Source organism: Macaca thibetana, chromosome 8, assembly GCF_024542745.1.
Source record: "Macaca thibetana thibetana isolate TM-01 chromosome 8, ASM2454274v1, whole genome shotgun sequence".
NCBI lineage: Eukaryota > Metazoa > Chordata > Mammalia > Primates > Cercopithecidae > Macaca > Macaca thibetana.
In genome coordinates this window covers 104,133,244-104,151,977 of record NC_065585.1, presented here as the reverse complement: position 1 = coordinate 104,151,977, position 18,734 = coordinate 104,133,244, and the positions used below count along the sequence as shown (strand labels likewise).

General features: G+C 37.7%; 1 protein-coding gene across 2 annotated transcripts in view; it reads left to right on the top strand.

Annotated features, from left to right (window-relative positions):
• The window catches only part of LOC126961192 (disintegrin and metalloproteinase domain-containing protein 32), a 171,146-nt gene that overhangs the window by 101,039 nt on the left and 51,373 nt on the right, over positions 1-18,734 (top strand). For both annotated transcript variants that reach the window (XM_050801303.1, XM_050801304.1), the window contains exons 13-14: positions 12,774-12,866; positions 14,200-14,398. In XM_050801303.1, the coding sequence (XP_050657260.1) occupies positions 12,774-12,866; positions 14,200-14,398 (292 nt within the window). The remainder of the gene's footprint in view (positions 1-12,773; positions 12,867-14,199; positions 14,399-18,734) is intronic.

The window sequence follows — 18,734 nt, the reverse complement described above, 5'->3', positions numbered from 1 at the left end:
AAGCAGCCCAATGTGTCCTTTAGGGTTTTACTTCACAATGGAATCAGTAGTTAGTACAGGAATCTGTATCAATATTGTAATATGAACACTAGATATTTTGGTTATTCACTTGATAGGGAAACTCTGAAAATATAATGAATTCAAAAGGCCTAGGGTTTAATGCTTTTATATAATTCAATATTAGTAGCAGTACTGCAAATGTTATAAATTTCCTTGGTTACAAGGCAGACAAAAATTTATTAGGATTTGTTCCATCCATAGGTCTGAATTACTTGTACCATATCACATTATTTTAATTACTATGTTTTTGTATTATGTTTAACAATTTAGTAACAAGAAGTCCTTTCTTTATTTTTTATTTTATTTTAATTAATTTATTTTTTGAGATGGAGTTTTGCTCTTGTTGCCCAGGCTGGAGTGCAATGGTGCAATGTCGGCTCGCTTCAACCTCTGCCTCCCGGGTTCAAGCGATTCTCCTGCCTCAGCCTGCCAAGTCGCTGGGATTACAGGCACCTGCCACCATGCCTGGCTAATTTTGTATTTTCAGTAGAGACAGGGTTTCATCATATTGGTCAGGCTGGTCTCAAACTCCTGACCTCAGGTAATCCACCTGCCTCAGGCATTCCGAAGTGCTGGGATTGCAGGCATGAGCTACCACACCTGGTTCTTGATTTTTTTTTTTTTTTTTTTAAATCAATTTCATTGGGGTATAATCCACATACAGTAAAATGCACCCATTTTAAGTGTACAGGTTGATGAGTTTCAACAAATGTATATAACCTTTGGTATAATTAAAATATATTTTTTCATAATCCCCAAAAGCTTATTCATATTTGCAGTCATTTCTACCTCCACTTGTCTCCAGACAATTTCTGATTCTGTTACCTTTGCCTGGTCTAGAAAGTCATATAAATGAAAGGACATAGCACATATTGTTTGTGTCTGGCTTTTTCCTTTCAATATAGTGTTTTTGAGATTCATCCATTTATTTCATATCACAATAGTTTCTCCCTTTTAATTTTGAGTAATATTTAATTGTATAGATATACCATAATCTGTTTTAAACATTCACCTGCTAATGGACATTTAAGTTGTTAAACTATTGGTCCATTATTCTTAATTTGTACAAGTACAACTGCTAGGTCATATGATACATGTATGTTTATAAGAAATTGCCAAAATATTTTCCAAAATGGTCATATCTTTTTACACTCCTGTCAGCAGCATATGAAACTTTGAGTTCCTTCGTATCTGAACTAGAATTTGTTATTATCCACTTCTTAAATTTTAGCTATTCCAGTTGTTTTGTAGTGGTTTAAATTTGCATTAACTTTTAGCTTCCACAAATAAGTGGGAACATGCAGTGTTTGTCTTTCTCCACCTGGCTTATTTCACTTAATATAATGACCTCCAGTTCCATCCATATTGTTGCATATGACTGAATCTCATTCTTTTTTATGGCTGAATAGTACTCCATTGTGTATATGTACCACATTTCCTTTATCCATTCATCTGTAGATAGACACTTACGTTGCTTCCAAATCTTAGCTATTGAGAATAGTGCTGCAATAAATATGGGCATGCAAATATCTCTTCGACATACTGATTTCCTTTCTTTTGGGTATATACCTAGGAGTAGGATTGCTGGATCATATGATAGCTCTATTTTTAGTTTTTTGAGGAACCTCCAAACTGTTCCACATAGTGGTTGTACTAATTTACACTCCCACCAACAGTGTACAAGGATCCCCTTTTCTCCACATCTTCACCAACATTTGTTATTGCCTACCTTTTGGATAAAAGCCATTTTAAATGGGATGAGATGATATCTCATGGTAGTTTTGATTTGCAATTCTCTGATGCTCATTGATGTTCAACCCCTTTTCATATATTTGTTTGCCATTTGTATGTCTTCTTTGGAGAAATGTCTATTCAGATCTTTTGCCCACCTTTAATCCGATTATTAGATTTTTTCCTGTAGAGTTGTTTGAGCTCCTTATATGTTCTGGATATTATCCAGATGGGTATTATCCCTTGTCAGATGAGTAGTTTGCAAATATTTTCTCCCATTCTGTGGGTTGTCTCTTCACTTTGTTGACTGCTTTCTTTGCTATGCAGAAGACTCTTAACTTGATGTGATCCTATTTGTCCATGTTTGGTTTGGTTTTGTGTGCTTGTGGGGTATTATTCAAGAAATCTTTGTCTAGTCCAATGTCCTGGAGAGTTTCTCCAAAGTTTTCTTGTAGTAGATTCATAGTTTGAGGTCTTAGATTTAAGTCTTTAATCCATTTTGATTTGATTTTTTTATATGGTAAGAGAGAGAGGGGCCTAGTTTCATTATCATACACATGGATATCCCGTTTTCTCAGCATCACTTACTGAAGAGACTGTTCTTTCCCCAGTGTATGTTCTGGACACTTTTGTCAAAAATGAGTTTACTGTAGATGAATGGATTTATTTCTGGCTTCTCTATTCTGTTCCACTGGTCTATGTTTCTGTACCATATCATTTTGGTTAGTATTCCTCTGTAGTATAATTTGAAATCAGGTAATGTGATTCCTCTAGTTTTGTTCTTTTTGCTCAGGATAGCTTTAGCTATTGTGGGTCTTTTTTGGTTTCATGTAAATTTTAGGATTTTTTTCCTATTTCTGTGAGGAATGTCACTGGTATTTTTATAGAGATTGCATTGAATTTGTAGATTGCTTTGGGTAGTGTGGCTATTTCAACAATTTTGGTTCTTCTAATCCATTAACATGGAATATTTTTTCATTTTTGGTGTTCTCAATTTCTTGCATCAATGTTTCATAGTTTTCATTGTAGAGATCTATCACTTATTTGATTGAATTAATTCCTAGACATTTTATTTTATTTATAGTTATTGTAAATGGGATTACTTTCTTGATTTTCAGATTGTTCACTGTTACCATATAGAAATGTTTTTCTTCTTTTTTGATATAAATGCATAGAGCTATAAACACCTTTTATTTATTTATTTTTTTCTCTTTTTTTTTTTTTTTTTTTTTTGAGACGGAGTCTCACTCTGTCGCCCAGGCTGGAGTGCAGTGGCCAGATCTCGGCTCACTGCAAGCTCCGCCTCCCGGGTTCCCGCCATTCTCCTGCCTCAGCCTCCCGAGTAGCTGGGACTACAGACGCTCGCCACCTCGCCCGGCTAGTTTTTTGTATTTTTTAGTAGAGACGGGGTTTCACCTTGTTATCCAGGATGGTCTCGATCTCCTGACCTCGTGATCCGCCCATCTCGGCCTCCCAAAGTGCCGGGATTACAGGCTTGAGCCACCGCGCCCGGCCAATATACCTTTTAGTACTGTTTTGCTCTATCTCATAGATTTTGGTATGTTGCATTTCCATTATCATTTGTTTCAAGAAATTTTTAAATTTCCTTCTTAATCTCCTCATTGACCCACTGCTAATTCAGGAGCATATTGTTTAATTTCCATGTATTTGTAATAGTTTCCAAAATTCCTTTTGTTATTGCTTTCTTGTTTTATTCCATTGTGGTCAGAGAAGATGCTTGATATTATTTAATTTTTTTGAATGCTTCAAGATTTCTTTTGTGACCTGACATATGATCTGTCTATACCTGAGAACAAGTCATGTTCTGAAGAAAAGAATGTGTATTATTCAGTTGTTGGATGAAATGTTCTATAAATATCTATTAGATCCATTTGATCTATAGTGCAGATTAAGTTTGATGTTTCTTTATTGATTTTATTGATTTTCTGTCTGGAAGGTCTACTGACTGCTAAAAGTGGGGTGTTGAAGTCTCCAGCTCTTATTGTATTGGGTCTATCTCTCTCTTTAGCTCTAATAATATTTGCTTTATATATCTGGGTGCTCCAGTGTTGGGTGCATATATATTTACAATTGTTATATACCCTTGCTGAAATGAGCCTTTTATCATTATATAATTACCTTCTTTGTCTCTTATAGTTTTTGTCTTGAAATGTGTTTTGTCCGAGATAAGTCTAGCTACTCCTGCTCTTTGTTTAGTTTCCATTGGCAAAGGATCCCTTTCCATCTGTTTATTTTCAGTCTGTGTATGTCTTTATAGGTGAAGTGTATTTATTGTAGGCAACAGATCATTAATTTCTTTTGTTTTTAAAATTCATTCAGCCACTCTTTGATTTTTGATTGGAGTGTTTAGTTGATTTATATTCCATGTTATTATTGATAAATAATAACTTTCTCCTGCCATTTTGTTATTTGCCTTTCTTCTTCCTTTCCTTTCCCCTTTCTTCTCTTTCCTTTCCTTCCCTTCCCATTTCCTTCATTTTCCTCTTTCCTTCATCTTCGTTTTAGTAAAGGTGATTTTCCTCTAGTGATATGATTTAATTTCTTGCTTTTTATCTTCTGTGTATCTGTTATGTGTTTTTAGATTTGAGGTTAGCATGAGACTAGCAAATACTATCTTAGAGCCCATTATTTTAAGCTGATAACAATTTAACACTGCACAAACAAGCAAGAAGACTAATCAAAATTCTGTTTTTAATTCCTCCCCCTGCTTTTCAACTTTTTGTTTTTTCTACTTATATATATTGTACTGACTATGTCGTGAAAAGTTGTAGTTGTTATTTTGATTGGTTCATCATCTAGTCTTTCTGCTTAGAATAAGAGTATTTTTATGCGCCCCAGTTAAAGTGTCATAATATTCTGTGTTTTTCTTTGTAGGTACTCTTACCAGTGAGTTTTATACCTTCAGATGATTTATTAATGCTCATTAACATCCTTTGCTTTCTGATAAAATAGTTTCCTTGTGCATTTCTTGCAGGACAGGTCCGGTGTTGATGAAATCCCTCAGCTTTTCTTTCTCTGGGAAAGTCTTTATTTCTCCATTATGTTTAAAGAATATATATATATATTTTTGCCAGATATGCTATCTTAAGGCAAAAGTTTTTTTTCCAGCACTTTTAAATATGTCATGCCTCTCTCTCCTGACCTGTAAGATTTCTGCAGAAAAGTCTGCTGCCAGACATATTGAATCTCCATTGTATATTATTTGTTCCTTTTCTCTTGCTGCTTTTAGGATCCTTTATCTTAGATCATTAGGGGTTTGATTATTAAACTCTTTGAGGTATTTTTCTTTGGGTTAAATCTGCTCAGTGTTCTATAACCTTCTTGTACTTGGATATTGATATCTTTCTCTAGGTTTGGGTAGTTCTGCTATTATATTTTTGAAAAAAGCTTTCTACCCGCACCTCTTTATCTACCTCCTCTTTAAGGCCAGTAACTCCTAGACTGGCCCCTTTGAGGCTATTTTTAGATCTCGTAGATATGCTTCATTCTTTTTTATTCTTTTTTTATTTGTCACCTCTGTGGATTTTCTTTTTTTATTATTATTATTATTATACTTTAAGTTCTAGGGTACATGTGCATAACGTGCACGTTTGTTACATATGTATACTTGTGCCATGTTGCTGTGCTGCACCCATCAACTCGTCATTTACATCAGGTATAACTCCCAATGCAATCCCTCCCCCCTCCCCCCTCCCCATATTAGGCCCCGGTGTGTGATGTCCCCCTTCCCGAGTCCAAGTGATCTCATTGTTCAGTTCCCACCTATGAGTGAGAACATGCGGTGTTTGGTTTTCTGTTCTTGTGATAGTTTGCTAAGAATGATGGTTTCCAGCTGCATCCATGTCCCTACAAAGGACACAAACTCATCCTTTTTGATGGCTGCATAGTATTCCATGGTGTATATGTGCCACATTTCCTTAATCCAGTCTGTCACTGATGGACATTTGGGTTGATTCCAAGTCTTTGCTATTGTGAATAGTGCTGCAATGAACATACGTGTGCATGTGTCTTTATAGCAGCATGATTTATAATCCTTTGGGTATATACCCAGTAATGGGATGGCTGGGTCATATGGTACTTCTAGTTCTAGATCCTTGAGGAATCGCCATACTGTTTTCCATAATGGTTGAACTAGTTTACAATCCCACCAACAGTGTAAAAGTGTTCCTATTTCTCCACATCCTCTCCAGCACCTGTTGTTTCCTGACCTTTTAATGATTGCCATTCTAACTGGTGTGAGATGGTATCTCATTGTGGTTTTGATTTGCATTTCTCTGATGGCCAGTGATGCTGAACATTTTTTCATGTGTCTGTTGTCTGTATGAATGTCTTCTTTTGAGAAATGTCTGTTCATATCCTTTGCCCACTTTTTGATGGGGTTGTTTGGTTTTTTCTTGTAAATTTGTTTGAGTTCTTTGTAGGTTCTGGATATTAGCCCTTTGTCAGATGAGTAGATTGCAAAAATTTTCTCCCATTCTGTAGGTTGCCTGTTCACTCTGATGGTAGTTTCTTTTGCTGTGCAGAAGCTTTTTAGTTTAATTAGATCCCATTTGTCAATTTTGGCTTTTGCTGCCATTGCTTTTGGTGTTTTAGACATGAAGTCTTTGCCCATGCCTATGTCCTGAATGGTACTACCTAGGTTTTCCTCTAGGGTTTTTATGGTATTAGGTCTAACATTTAAGTCTCTAATCCATCTTGAATTAATTTTCGTATAAGGAGTAAGGAAAGGATCCAGTTTCAGCTTTCTACTTATGGCTAGCCAATTTTCCCAGCACCATTTATTAAATAGGGAATCCTTTCCCCATTTCTTGTTTCTCTCAGGTTTGTCAAAGATCAGATGGCTGTACATGTGTGGTATTATTTCTGAGGACTCTGTTCTGTTCCATTGGTCTATATCTCTGTTTTGGTACCAGTACCATGCTGTTTTGGTTACTGTAGCCTTGTAGTATAGTTTGAAGTCAGGTAGCATGATGCCTCCAGCTTTGTTCTTTTGACTTAGGATTGTCTTGGAGATGCGGGCTCTTTTTTGGTTCCATATGAACTTTAAAGCAGTTTTCTCCAATTCTGTGAAGAAACTCATTGGTAGCTTGATGGGGATGGCATTGAATCTATAAATTACCTTGGGCAGTATGGCCATTTTCACGATATTGATTCTTCCTATCCATGAGCATGGTATGTTCTTCCATTTGTTTGTGTCCTCTTTTATTTCACTGAGCAGTGGTTTGTAGTTCTCCTTGAAGAGGTCCTTTACATCCCTTGTAAGTTGGATTCCTAGGTATTTTATTGTCTTTGAAGCAATTGTGAATGGAAGTTCATTCATGATTTGGCTCTCTGTTTGTCTGTTACTGGTGTATAAGAATGCTTGTGATTTTTGCACATTAATTTTGTATCCTGAGACTTTGCTGAAATTGCTTATCAGCTTAAGGAGATTTTGGGCTGAGACGATGGGGTTTTCTAAATATACAATCATGTCATCTGCAAACAGGGACAATTTGACTTCTTCTTTTCCTAACTGAATACCCTTGATTTCTTTCTCTTGCCTGATTGCCCTAGCCAGAACTTCCAACACTATGTTGAATAGGAGTGGTGAGAGAGGGCATCCCTGTCTTGTTCCAGTTTTCAAAGGGAATTTTTCCAGTTTTTGCCCATTCAGTATGATATTGGCTGTGGGTTAGTCATAAATAGCTCTTATTATTTTGAGGTACGTTCCATCAATACCAAATTTATTGAGCGTTTTTAGCATGAAGGGCTGTTGAATTTTGTCAAAAGCCTTTTCTGCATCTATTGAGATAATCATGTGGTTCTTGTCTTTGGTTCTGTTTATATGCTGGATTATGTTTATTGATTTGCGAATGTTGAACCAGCCTTGCATCCTAGGGATGAAGCCCACTTGATCATGGTGGATAAGCTTTTTGATGTGCTGCTGGATTCTGTTTGCTAGTATTTCATTGAGGATAAGCTTTGATCCGTTGCTGGCGATGAGCTGCGCTCCTTTGCCGGGGGAGATGTGCTCTTATTTTTTGAATTTCCAGCTTTTCTGCCCTGCTTTTTCCCCATCTTTGTGGTTTTATCTGCCTCTGGTCTTTGATGATGGTGACGTACTGATGGGGTTTTGGTGTAGGTGTCCTTCCTGTTTGATAGTTTTCCTTCTGACAGTCAGGACCCCAGTCAGCTGTAGGTCTGTTGGAGATTGCTTGAGGTCCACTCCAGACCCTGTTTGCCTGGGTGTCAGCAGCAGAGGCTGCAGAACATAGAATATTTCTGAACAGCGAGTGTACCTGTCTGATTCTTGCTTTGGAAGCTTCCTCTCAGGGGTGTACTCCACCCTGTGAGGTGTGGGGTGTCAGACTGCCCCTAGTGGGGGATGTCTCCCAGTTAGGCTACTCAGGGGTCAGGGACCCACTTGAGCAGGGAGTCTGTCCCTTCTCAGATCTCAACCTCCGTGTTGGGAGATCCACTGCTCTCTTCAAAGCTGTCAGACAGAGTCGTTTGCGTCTACAGAGGTTTCTACTGCTTTTGTTGTTATCTGTGCCCTGTCCCCAGAGGTGGAGTCTACAGAGACAGGCAGGTTTCCTTGAGCTGCTGTGAGCTCCACCCAGTTCGAGCTTCCCAGCGGCTTTGTTTACCTACTTAAGCCTCAGCAATGGTGGGCGCCCCTCCCCCAGCCTAGCTGCTGTCTTGCTGCGATATCGCAGACTGCTGTGCTAGCAATGAGGGAGGCTCCATGGGCGTGGGACCCTCCTGGCCAGGTGTGGGATATTATCTCCAGGTGCGCCTGTTTGCTTAAAGCGCAGTATTGGGGTAGGAGTTACCGGATTTTCCAGGTGTTGTGTGTCTCAGTTCCCCTGGCTAGGAAAAGGGATTCGCTTTCCCCTTGCACTTCCCAGGTGAGGCGATGCCTCGCCCTGCTTCAGCTCTTGCTGGTCGGGCTGCAGCAGCTGACCAGCACCGATTGTCCGGCACTCCCTAGTGAGATGAACCCAGTACCTCAATTGAAAATGCAGAAATCACCTGTCTTCTGTGTCGCTCGCACTGGGAGTTGGAGACTGGAGCTGTTCCTATTCGGCCATCTTGCTCCGCCCCGCCTCTGTGGATTTTCAAATAGCCTTTCTTCAGGCTCACTAATTCTTTCTTCTGCTTGGTCAATTCTGCTATTAAGAGACTCTGATGCATTCTTCAGTATGCCAATTGCATCTTTCAACTGCAGAATTTCTGCTTGATTTTTTAAATAATTTCAATTTACGTTTAAAATTTATCTGATAGAATTTTGAATTCCTTCTCTGTGTTATCTTGAATTTCTTTGAGTTTCCTCAAAATAGCTATGTTGAATTCTCTGTCTGAAAGGTCACATATCTCTGTTTCTCCAGGATTAGTCCTTGATGTCTTATTTAGTTCATTTGGTGAAGTCAGAGTTTCTTGATGCTTATGGATGTTCTTTGGTTTCTGGGCATTGAAGAGTTAGGTATTTATTATAGTCTTTGCCATCTGGGCTTGTTTGTAGCCATCCTCCTTGGGAAGGTTTTCCAGAGTATTCAAAAGGACTTAGGTGTTTTGATTTAGGCCATATTTGCATTAGGGGGTCACCCCAACCTCAGTAATGGTGTGGTTTTTTGCAGACTCTTAGAGGTACTGTTTTGGTGGTCTTGGATAATATCCAGAAGAATTCTCTGGATTACTAGGCAGAGACACTTGTTTTCTTTTCTTACTTTCTCCCAAATAAATGGAATCTCTCTTTCTTTCTGTGCTGACTGTCTGGAGCTGGGGTTGGAGAGACACATTCCTGTGGCCATCACCACTTGGATTGTGCTGGATCAGACCTGAAGTCAGCAGGTCACTGGGTCTCATGCAAGGCTTGCTGAAACCACTACCTGACTACTGCCTATGTTCTCTCAAGGCCCTGGAGCTCCACGATCAGCAGGTGGCAAAGCCAGCAAGGCTTGTGTCCTCCCTTTTAGGGAGCAAGTTCTCACAGCCCCTGGGCAGGTGCAGCGATGCCATCCTGGAGCCAGGGATTGGAGTCAGAAACCTTAGAAATATACCTGGTGTTCCGTTCTACTGTGGCTGATCTGGTATTCCAACCACTTGACACAGTCCTTCCCACTCTTACCTTTTTTTCCCATAGGCTGAGGAGCCTCACCCTATGGCCTCTACCACCACAGGCCTTCAGGGAGTAATGCCAGACCACTTCTGATGTTGAGTTTAGGCCTAGTGACTCCTTAGTCCGCTTGTTGTGGGTGTGCAAGACCTGGGACTCACTCTTCAGGGCAGTGGGCTCCCCTCTGTCCCAGGGCAGGTCCAGAAGTGCTATCGAAGAGAAAAGGCTTGGAATCAGGGAACCCAAGAGCCCTCTTGGTGCTCTGCCCCACTGTGGTAGAGCTTGTACCTGAAGTCAGCATGACTAAGTTTTACTCAAGGCCCACAGCATACTACCTCGGTATCACTGTTCATTCTTTAGGGCCCAAGGGCTGTTTAATCAGTAGGTGATTAATCCTTCCTGGACTGGCTCCTTACATTCAAGGCAGCAGGTTCCCTTCTCTCAACCAGAAGGACGGGGTCTTTTTGGAGCTGTGCACTCTGCTGCCTGAGGCTGGGGGAAGGATGGCACAAGCATTCTCTTAGCTTCCCTGGCTGGTGTCTCTACAGGTCACTTGCCCCTGCAGTCTGGCTTGGAGCCCAGCTCACCACTAGGACTTGTCTAGTCATTGCAGTCCTTGTGTCACAGATTGCCCCTCAAGTTCACTTAGGGCAGCAGAGTACTCCAGCCCATGGTGGTGAGGCTTGCTGGAACTCAAGCTCTGACTGATCAGATGGATGGTTCCCCTCTGGCTAGGGCTGGTTTATATGCCCCCTCTATGGATGGGCGTCAGCTGAGGATAGCCTAGTTCTGCTTTACACTGTGTCAAGGCAACACTGAATTCAATGCAAAGTCTCACAATCACTGTGCTCTTTTCCCTGAATCACAGATTCTCCGCACCATGAAGCTGCTGCTGGGGGATGAGGGATGGTTGCTGTTGGCAATTCAAGACTTTCTTTCCCATGCTCTTTGGTGCCTCTTTCAGCAACATGAAGTCATTCAAGAGCAAGCTGTTTAATTTCCATGGTTTTTGAGATATCTTCTTGGTATTGATTTCTATTTTTATTTCACTGTGACTTGAGTGTATGGTTGGTATACTTTCAATTTTAAAAAAATTTATTTAGACTTGGTTTATGGTTGAGCATGTGGTTGATCTTAGAGTATGTTCCGCGCATGGATAAGAAAAATGTATATTCTGTTGTTGACATATGGGGTACTCTGTAAATGTGTATTAGGTCCAATTGGTTAAGTGTTGAATTACATTCAGAATTTCCTTTTTAGTTTTTTGTCTTGGTGGTCTGTCTAGCACTGTCAGTGGGGTATTAAAGTTCTCCACTATTATTGTGTGATTAAGTGTTTTTGTAGGTTGAGAAATAGCTAGAATCTAAGTTCTACAGTGTTCAGTGCATATGTATTTGGTACCATTAATTCTTCTTGTTGAACTCTTTTTCATTATGTGATGTCATTATTTATCTTTTATTACTGTTTTTGGTCCAAAGTTTGTGTTATCTGATATAAAAATAGTGACTTCTGCTCTTTTTTGTTTTCCATTTGCATGATCTTTCTCCAACCCTTTACTATGAGCCTACTGGTTTTGTTACATATAATATAAGATGGATCTCTTGAAGACGGCAGATGGATGGGTTTTGTTTTTTTATTCAATTTGCGCTTATAGTCTCTTTTACTTATTTCTACTTGGATCTGTATTATTTCTTTCGTTCCACTAATTTTAAGTTTGATTTCTTCTTGCCTTTCTAGTTTCTTGAGGTGCATCATTAGGTTGCTGATTTGAGAATTTTCTCCTTTTTTGATGTAGGTGTTTATTCTTATAAACTACCATCTTAGTATTGCTTTTGCTGTATCTCATAGGTTTTGTTATGCTGTGTTTCTATTTCATTTGTTTCAAGCAATTTTTTTTTATTCTTTATTTCTTCATTGACTGTTGATCATTCAGGAGCATGTTGTTTAATTTCTGTGTGTTTGTGTAGTTTTTTAAGTTCTTGTTATTGATTTCTATTTTATTCCATTGTGGTCAGAAAAGATACTTCATATGATTTTAATTGTTTTTTGAATTTGTTGAGATGTGTTTTTTAGCTTAGCATATGGTCTGTTCTGAAGAATGTTTCACTTGCTAATGAAAAGAATATGCATTTTATAGCTGTTTGATGAAATGTTGTGTTAGGTCCATTTGGTCTAGAGTGTGGTTTAACTCTGATGTCTCTGTTGATTTTTTTTTTTTTTCTTTTTGGTTTGGGTGATCTTTCCATTACTGAGTGAGGTGTTGAATTATCCAAGTATTATTGTAATGTATTCTTTCTTTCTCTTTATGTCGATTAATGTTTGCTTTATATATTTGGATTCACCAGTGTTGGGTGCACTATATTTAGAATTATTATATTCTCTTGCTAAATGGACTACTTTAGTATTATATGGGGACCACCTTTGTTTCTTTTTACAGTCTTTGACTTGAAGTCTATTTTATCTAATACAAATATAGCTATTCCTGCTCTTTTGTGTTTCCATGTGCATGTAATACATTTTTCCATGCCTTTATTTTCAGTCTATGTGTGTCTTCATACATGATGTATTTTTGAAGGCAGCATATAGTAAGGTCTTGCTTTTTATCCATTTTGACATTCTCCATGTCTTTTAAGTAGAGAATATAGTCCAGAGGAAGGTAAGTAGGTTACTAGTTACTCTCTTATGACTGGTAGTGTAAGTCCTACATTAGTGTTTTAAATGTTTAGAGATGTTAAAACCTATAACTATCAGCAGCATTCATATCCCTTTCCAAATTCAAACAGTAAGCCCATCAAAATATAACTCCTTGTAAAGATTTTACTATTGTCATGATGTATTTTTACTTGTACCTTTCACTAATTCATAGCAATGTGGACCTGCAAGCTGCTGTGACTTTCGAACTTGTGTGCTGAAAGACGGAGCACAATGTTATAGAGGATCATGCTGCAGAGACTGTCAAGTAAGATTTAAGTTTATGAACATTTTTCAGATATGTAATAAATCATGTGCAGGGTACTTTACAACACTTAGACCTACAGCTGTAAATCAGTTAAGTTACTTTTCAGATAAAGAGAAAGATATAAACTCAGAATTGGATTTCTGATTTTTGTTAACTTTTCTTAGGTGTTCTACATGCCAATATTTTCAGTAAGTTGATGCTGTTGTTTTTTACACCTTGATTTAGAGATATTATAGGATTCTTCAATAGAGAAGACCTCCACTGAATGGAACAATTATTTATTTGCTCGATACAATATTTATATTATTGTAAAGAAAAACATTTTTATGGGTTGTGAATAAGTATCTATATGTAATTGAAAGATACAGCAGATTTCCTTGAATGTATAAGGAATGAAGCTCACTAGAAGTAACATTTTTCACATGGTGCATGTAGCATAACATTTAAACTTTGAACTTATTATTCAAAGATCATTTGACTTAAAGATTATGTTTTAGTTTCTATGGTGAAGACATTGACTCCTGTTTTCTGTTTTTCTTTTCAGCTCTTCTAAAATATTATTAACAGGTTTCTCATAGGAGAATACCTCTGTTGAAGTATCTGTAATGCATTCTATCTTCATGACTGTCCTGCACTGATGCAGTTTTATGTATTCTTTTCTTAGGATGTTATTATCTGATTGCATTCTTACTTCTATAATCTTTTTAGTGTCAGCTGGAAGTCATCAATTAAGAATTATGAGATAGATGTTTTATTTAAGATTCTTTTTGTAAATTTCCACAATTTTGTGTGTGAAAGAGTCTACATACTTCCATGATGTGAGAGAAAGGTTATAGTTGGGTTCATTCCTCTCCAAAGACTCTCACAGTTGAACTGCATTTTTAATCATGCTTGTGTTTCCCTCTGCAGTTATTCATGTTTCACAGTTGTCATAGAATTTTAAAGTATTCCATACTTACACACTATGGCTTGAAAAAGTATATTTCATTTAGAAATGGACTAAATTACAGTATTTTCACCCAAAAGAAATAAATTTCCTAAGCTTAAAGCAAACGTTCTTCTCTTACATTGAGAATACAAATAAAACTTTGACTTTCATCACATCAGATTTGTGTTTTACATTTTCTTGTACATATATCTTATCTCCTATTTTAGTCAAAAACATTCTATTTATATTTTTATATTATTAGCATAGTAATTTGTGTAAAAAGTATTAATATACATTAATTGATAGACTAAAGTGAAAATGATTAACACAATTTTGAAGTAAATATTAATAAACACAGTAATCCTATTTGTAATGCTTTATTTTTTATATTCTAATTTCTCTTAGATTTTACAATCAGGTGTTGAATGTAGGCCGAAAGCACATCCTGAATGTGACATTGCTGAAAATTGTAATGGAAGCTCACCAGAGTGTGGTCCTGACATAACTTTATTCAATGGACTTCCATGCAAAAATAGCAAGTTTATTTGTTATGATGGAGACTGCCATGATCTTGATGCACGTTGTGAGAGTGTATTTGGAAAAGGTAATATCTTTTTGTTACATCTAAATAGCCCTTAACATTGTTATTAACATTACCAGGATAATGGGGAATATTTTTAATATATATAAAATGTGAAATTTTTATATGGTATAAAATGTGGAATATATTATATGTATATATTTTATTATATGTATAAGCAAACATATACACACTAATTCTTCTTTTTAATGTTTATATTTTTTCCATCTTTGCTGACATAGAACTGACAAAAATTGTATGTATGTTTTTAGGTGTTTGATTTTGTTTTGATATATGTATACATTGTGAAATATTTGCCAGTTAAGCTGATTAATATGTCCATCATCTCATATAGTTACCATTTTCTTTTTTATCCTTTAAAAGAATTTTTGTATCTATCCTTTGTGCAGATTTTGAGTATATAATACAATATCATTTACTAAAGTCACATTGTTGTACATTACAACATGTACAACATGTAGTTCAACATGTACTCTTGAACTTATTTATTTTGCATAACTGAAACTTTGTACCCCTTGACTAGCATTTCCCCATTTCCCCCCTTACCTCAGCTTCTTGCAACCATCATTCCACTCTCTGTGTTTTTGAGTTTGACAATTTCAGATTGCATATATAAGTGAGATCATGCATTATCTATCTTTCTGTATCTGGCTTATTTCACTTAGCATAATGGCCTCCAGGTTCACCTGTGTTATTGCAAATGGCAGGATTTTCCTCCTTACTCTGACTGAGTAATATTGCATTTTGTATGTTTGTGTATATGTATATATATCTATATAAACACAGACATATATATATATCACATTTTTAATACATTTATCTGTTTACCTAAGCTAAAAGTGAACTTTCTTCTCTTATACTCAGAACACAAGTAAATCTGACTTTCATTACATCAGATTGTGTTACACTTTTTCAATCAAATAGACACCAGTTGTGTCCAAATCTTGGTTATTGTGAATAATGTAGCAATAAACACGGGGGTGCAGATATCTCTTTTGCAATATTGATTCATTTCCTTTGAATCTGTACTCAGTTGGAATTGGTGAATCATAAGGTAGTTCTACTTTTGATTTCTAAGGATGTTCTATATTGTTTTCCATAGAGGCTGTACCAATTTACATTCCCACCGACAGTGTATGGGGGTTTCTTTTCTCCACATCTTCACCAACATTTATTATCTTTTATCTTTTTGACAATAGTCATTCTAACAGATGTGAAGTGGTATCTCATTGTGGTTCTGTGATTAGTGATGAGCATCTTTTCATATATGTCTTGATGAATTGTGTGTATTCTTTGGAGAAATGTTTATTCAATCTTTTCTCCATTTTTGATCAGGTTATTTTCTTTTGGTACTGAGTTTTATGAGTTACTCATATATTTTGGAAATGAATTCCTTACTATACACATGATCTGCAAATACTTTATCTTATTTTACAGAAGTTGGCTTTTCACTATGTTGATTTCTTCCTTTGTTGTGCAAAACATTTTTAGGATGCCGGTCTTCATCCCCTCACAAAAAACAAAAAAATAGGCAACTATTTATGAAGTATAATAGTCTTGCAAAGGCTCTAAGGTCCATCTGAGAACCCTCTAGCAGTACAGCGGAGAAAAAAATGGGAAAAACTGTAAAGAAGGATTGCTGATTACAGCAGCACATCTGAGATATATGGAAATGGTTATGAACAAAGAAGGGAGGAGGCCATCAGTATTAGCCACTCAGCATGTGCCATTGTCATCTCCAATAGCCTGCTCTGCAGAGGACAGTGGTGTCTTTTATTACTGAGGTAACCAACAGTCATCCCAGCCTCTGGCTCCATGGAAAATGAGATCCAAATGTGCCTTTCCTCCAAGAATCAGCTACTGTTTTATAGCTGTGGGACTTGAACAACTACCCCTCCCAACCCTGTGCGCACCCCTGACCCTGGAGCTGTGGTTCGGGTCTGCAGTGTGTGCACTCATGCCTCAGGCTCAGAGATAGTGCAGCTATGTGTGAGTCTTCACACTGAACCTAGGAACTTTTGTTCCTGTACACCCATGTGTGCTTAAGACCCTGACTCTCCTTCTGCTCCACAAACACCCACTGTACTTCGTACATCATTACTTATGTGGAAGCAGGGCTGTCTTCACCTTAGGCACCAGTGTCACTGCTTCCCCGTACCCTTTGGTCTCTTCATGTGTGCTTGTGATTCAGACCCTGGCTCTGTGGCTGCTGCATGGGCACCGTGCATCAGACACCAGTGAGGGAATGCCCTCAAACCAGACCTTGTGCCAAATGAAATTGCCCAGGGCCATGAACTCCCTGGTGGGAGAAAAAGAGATTGAGGACCCCACGATCCTTCACCATTGGAAACACAGCAGTCTCATTGTCCCGGCAGATACCACAACTTTAGCTGCTCAGGACCCCCTGCAATCTTTGTTAATGTTGACCTCAGCTGACAGAAATGAATGGAGAGTTCACTGCTGTGTCTTCATCAAAGCCAGAACCATCCAACTCTACCTTTCTAACAGCCTTTTTCCCACCTATAGAGTAAGATTTTTTTTAAAATCAATGAAAGCATTCTGTAAAGTTTCAAAATGGTGACTCTGCATCAAATTTGAAGGTATCAATGCAATACAATAAGAAACATGAAAAACTGAGGAAACTTATCACCATCAAATGACACAATAATTTTCTAATAACTGATCCCAAAGAAATAAAGATCTTCAAATTGCCTGAACGAGATTCAAAATAATTGTTCTAAGGATACTCCACAAACTTCAAAAGATCACAGAGAAACAACATATATTTTTTATAAAATATAATCAAATTATTGGGCTGAAGAACACAATGAATAACATTAAAATGCAATAGATAACATCAACAACAGAATTCACAAAGGAAAAGAAAGATCTGTGAACTTGCAAATAGATTACTTGTATATATACAACTAGAGGAGAAATAAGAAAAAAGAATGGAAAGAAACAAAGAAACAAACACTATGGGATTTTGAAACAGCATCAAGAAAGCTAACATTCTCATTATAAGAGGTAAGAAAGGAGAAGAGAGACAAGGACAGAAAGCTTATTTAAAATAATAATAACTGTGAAAACTTCCAAATTCTTAGGAAAGATATAAATGCACAGGTACAGGAAGCTCAAAATCCTTCAGTCAGGTTTAATCCAAAGAAGATTACACCAAGCTCAAAATTCTTCAGTCGGGTTTAATCCAAACAAGACTACACCAAGACATATTGTAATAAAACCATCAATGAAGACAATGAAATTTTGAAAGAAGCAAGAGAAAAAAAAAGATTAAGTAACATAATCCAACATATAAGTTGGATTTTCTCAGCAAATACTTTGCCAGTGAGGAGAGTGGAACGATATAGTGCTGAAAGAAAAAAAAAATGTCGACCAAGAATACTTTATCTGGCAAAGCTGTTCTTCAGGAATAAAGGAAAGATAAAACTTTCCGAGACAAACAAAAGCTCAAGAAATTCATTGCCACTAGATCTATCTTATAACAAATGTCAATGGGAGTTCTCCCATCTAGAACAAAAAGACTAATATATAGTATGGAAATATATAGAAATATAACATTCACTGGTAAAAATAAGTATATAGTCAAATTCAGAATACCAAATACCAAAATGCCAATATGTCTCTAGTATAAAGGTTAATAGACAAAACTACTGAAATAATTATTACTATAATAATTTGTTAAGGAATATGCAACATAAAAATTTATAAATTGAGATGGATCATCATGGCAGATGGGAGGCAGGACTAGACTACAGCTCCGGATGGGACAGTGTGTGGTGGCTCACATTGTGAATTTTAGCTCCAGAGCAGCTGCAAGAACAAACCAGCAATCCTGAGAGGACCCACAGGCCCTCTGAAGGAAGTGGACTGCTCCTGCAGGACCCAGGAGATACCCCAAATACTGTGAGTGCCCCAACTGTGGAAGTGGGAAAGGGGGACCCTCCCTTCCTCCTCTCCTGAACACACACCCCCATTGGAGAAACTGAAGGCCTGTCTGAGGGAGAAGTTTCCGAACTTACCTGGAGCTGCGTCAATTTAGAGAGCTGGGCAAAATACAGGGGTAGAGGAAGCAGGAGAAAGACCCTGGGAGCTCGCTGGGTCCCCAAGCAGACCATTCCTGCCTGGCACCACAGGGATCTATCTGAAGGATGGCCAGAGGAGCAGTGGGTAAAACTTCACAGGGAGAAGGAAACAAGACTTGGGGCTGTTGAAGTGGGGCATGGTGAGAGTGAGACAGGCCCTTCAGTTTGCATGGGAGCTGGTTGAGGCCTGTGACTGCCAGCTTTCCCCCACTTCCCTGACAACCTGCATGACTCAG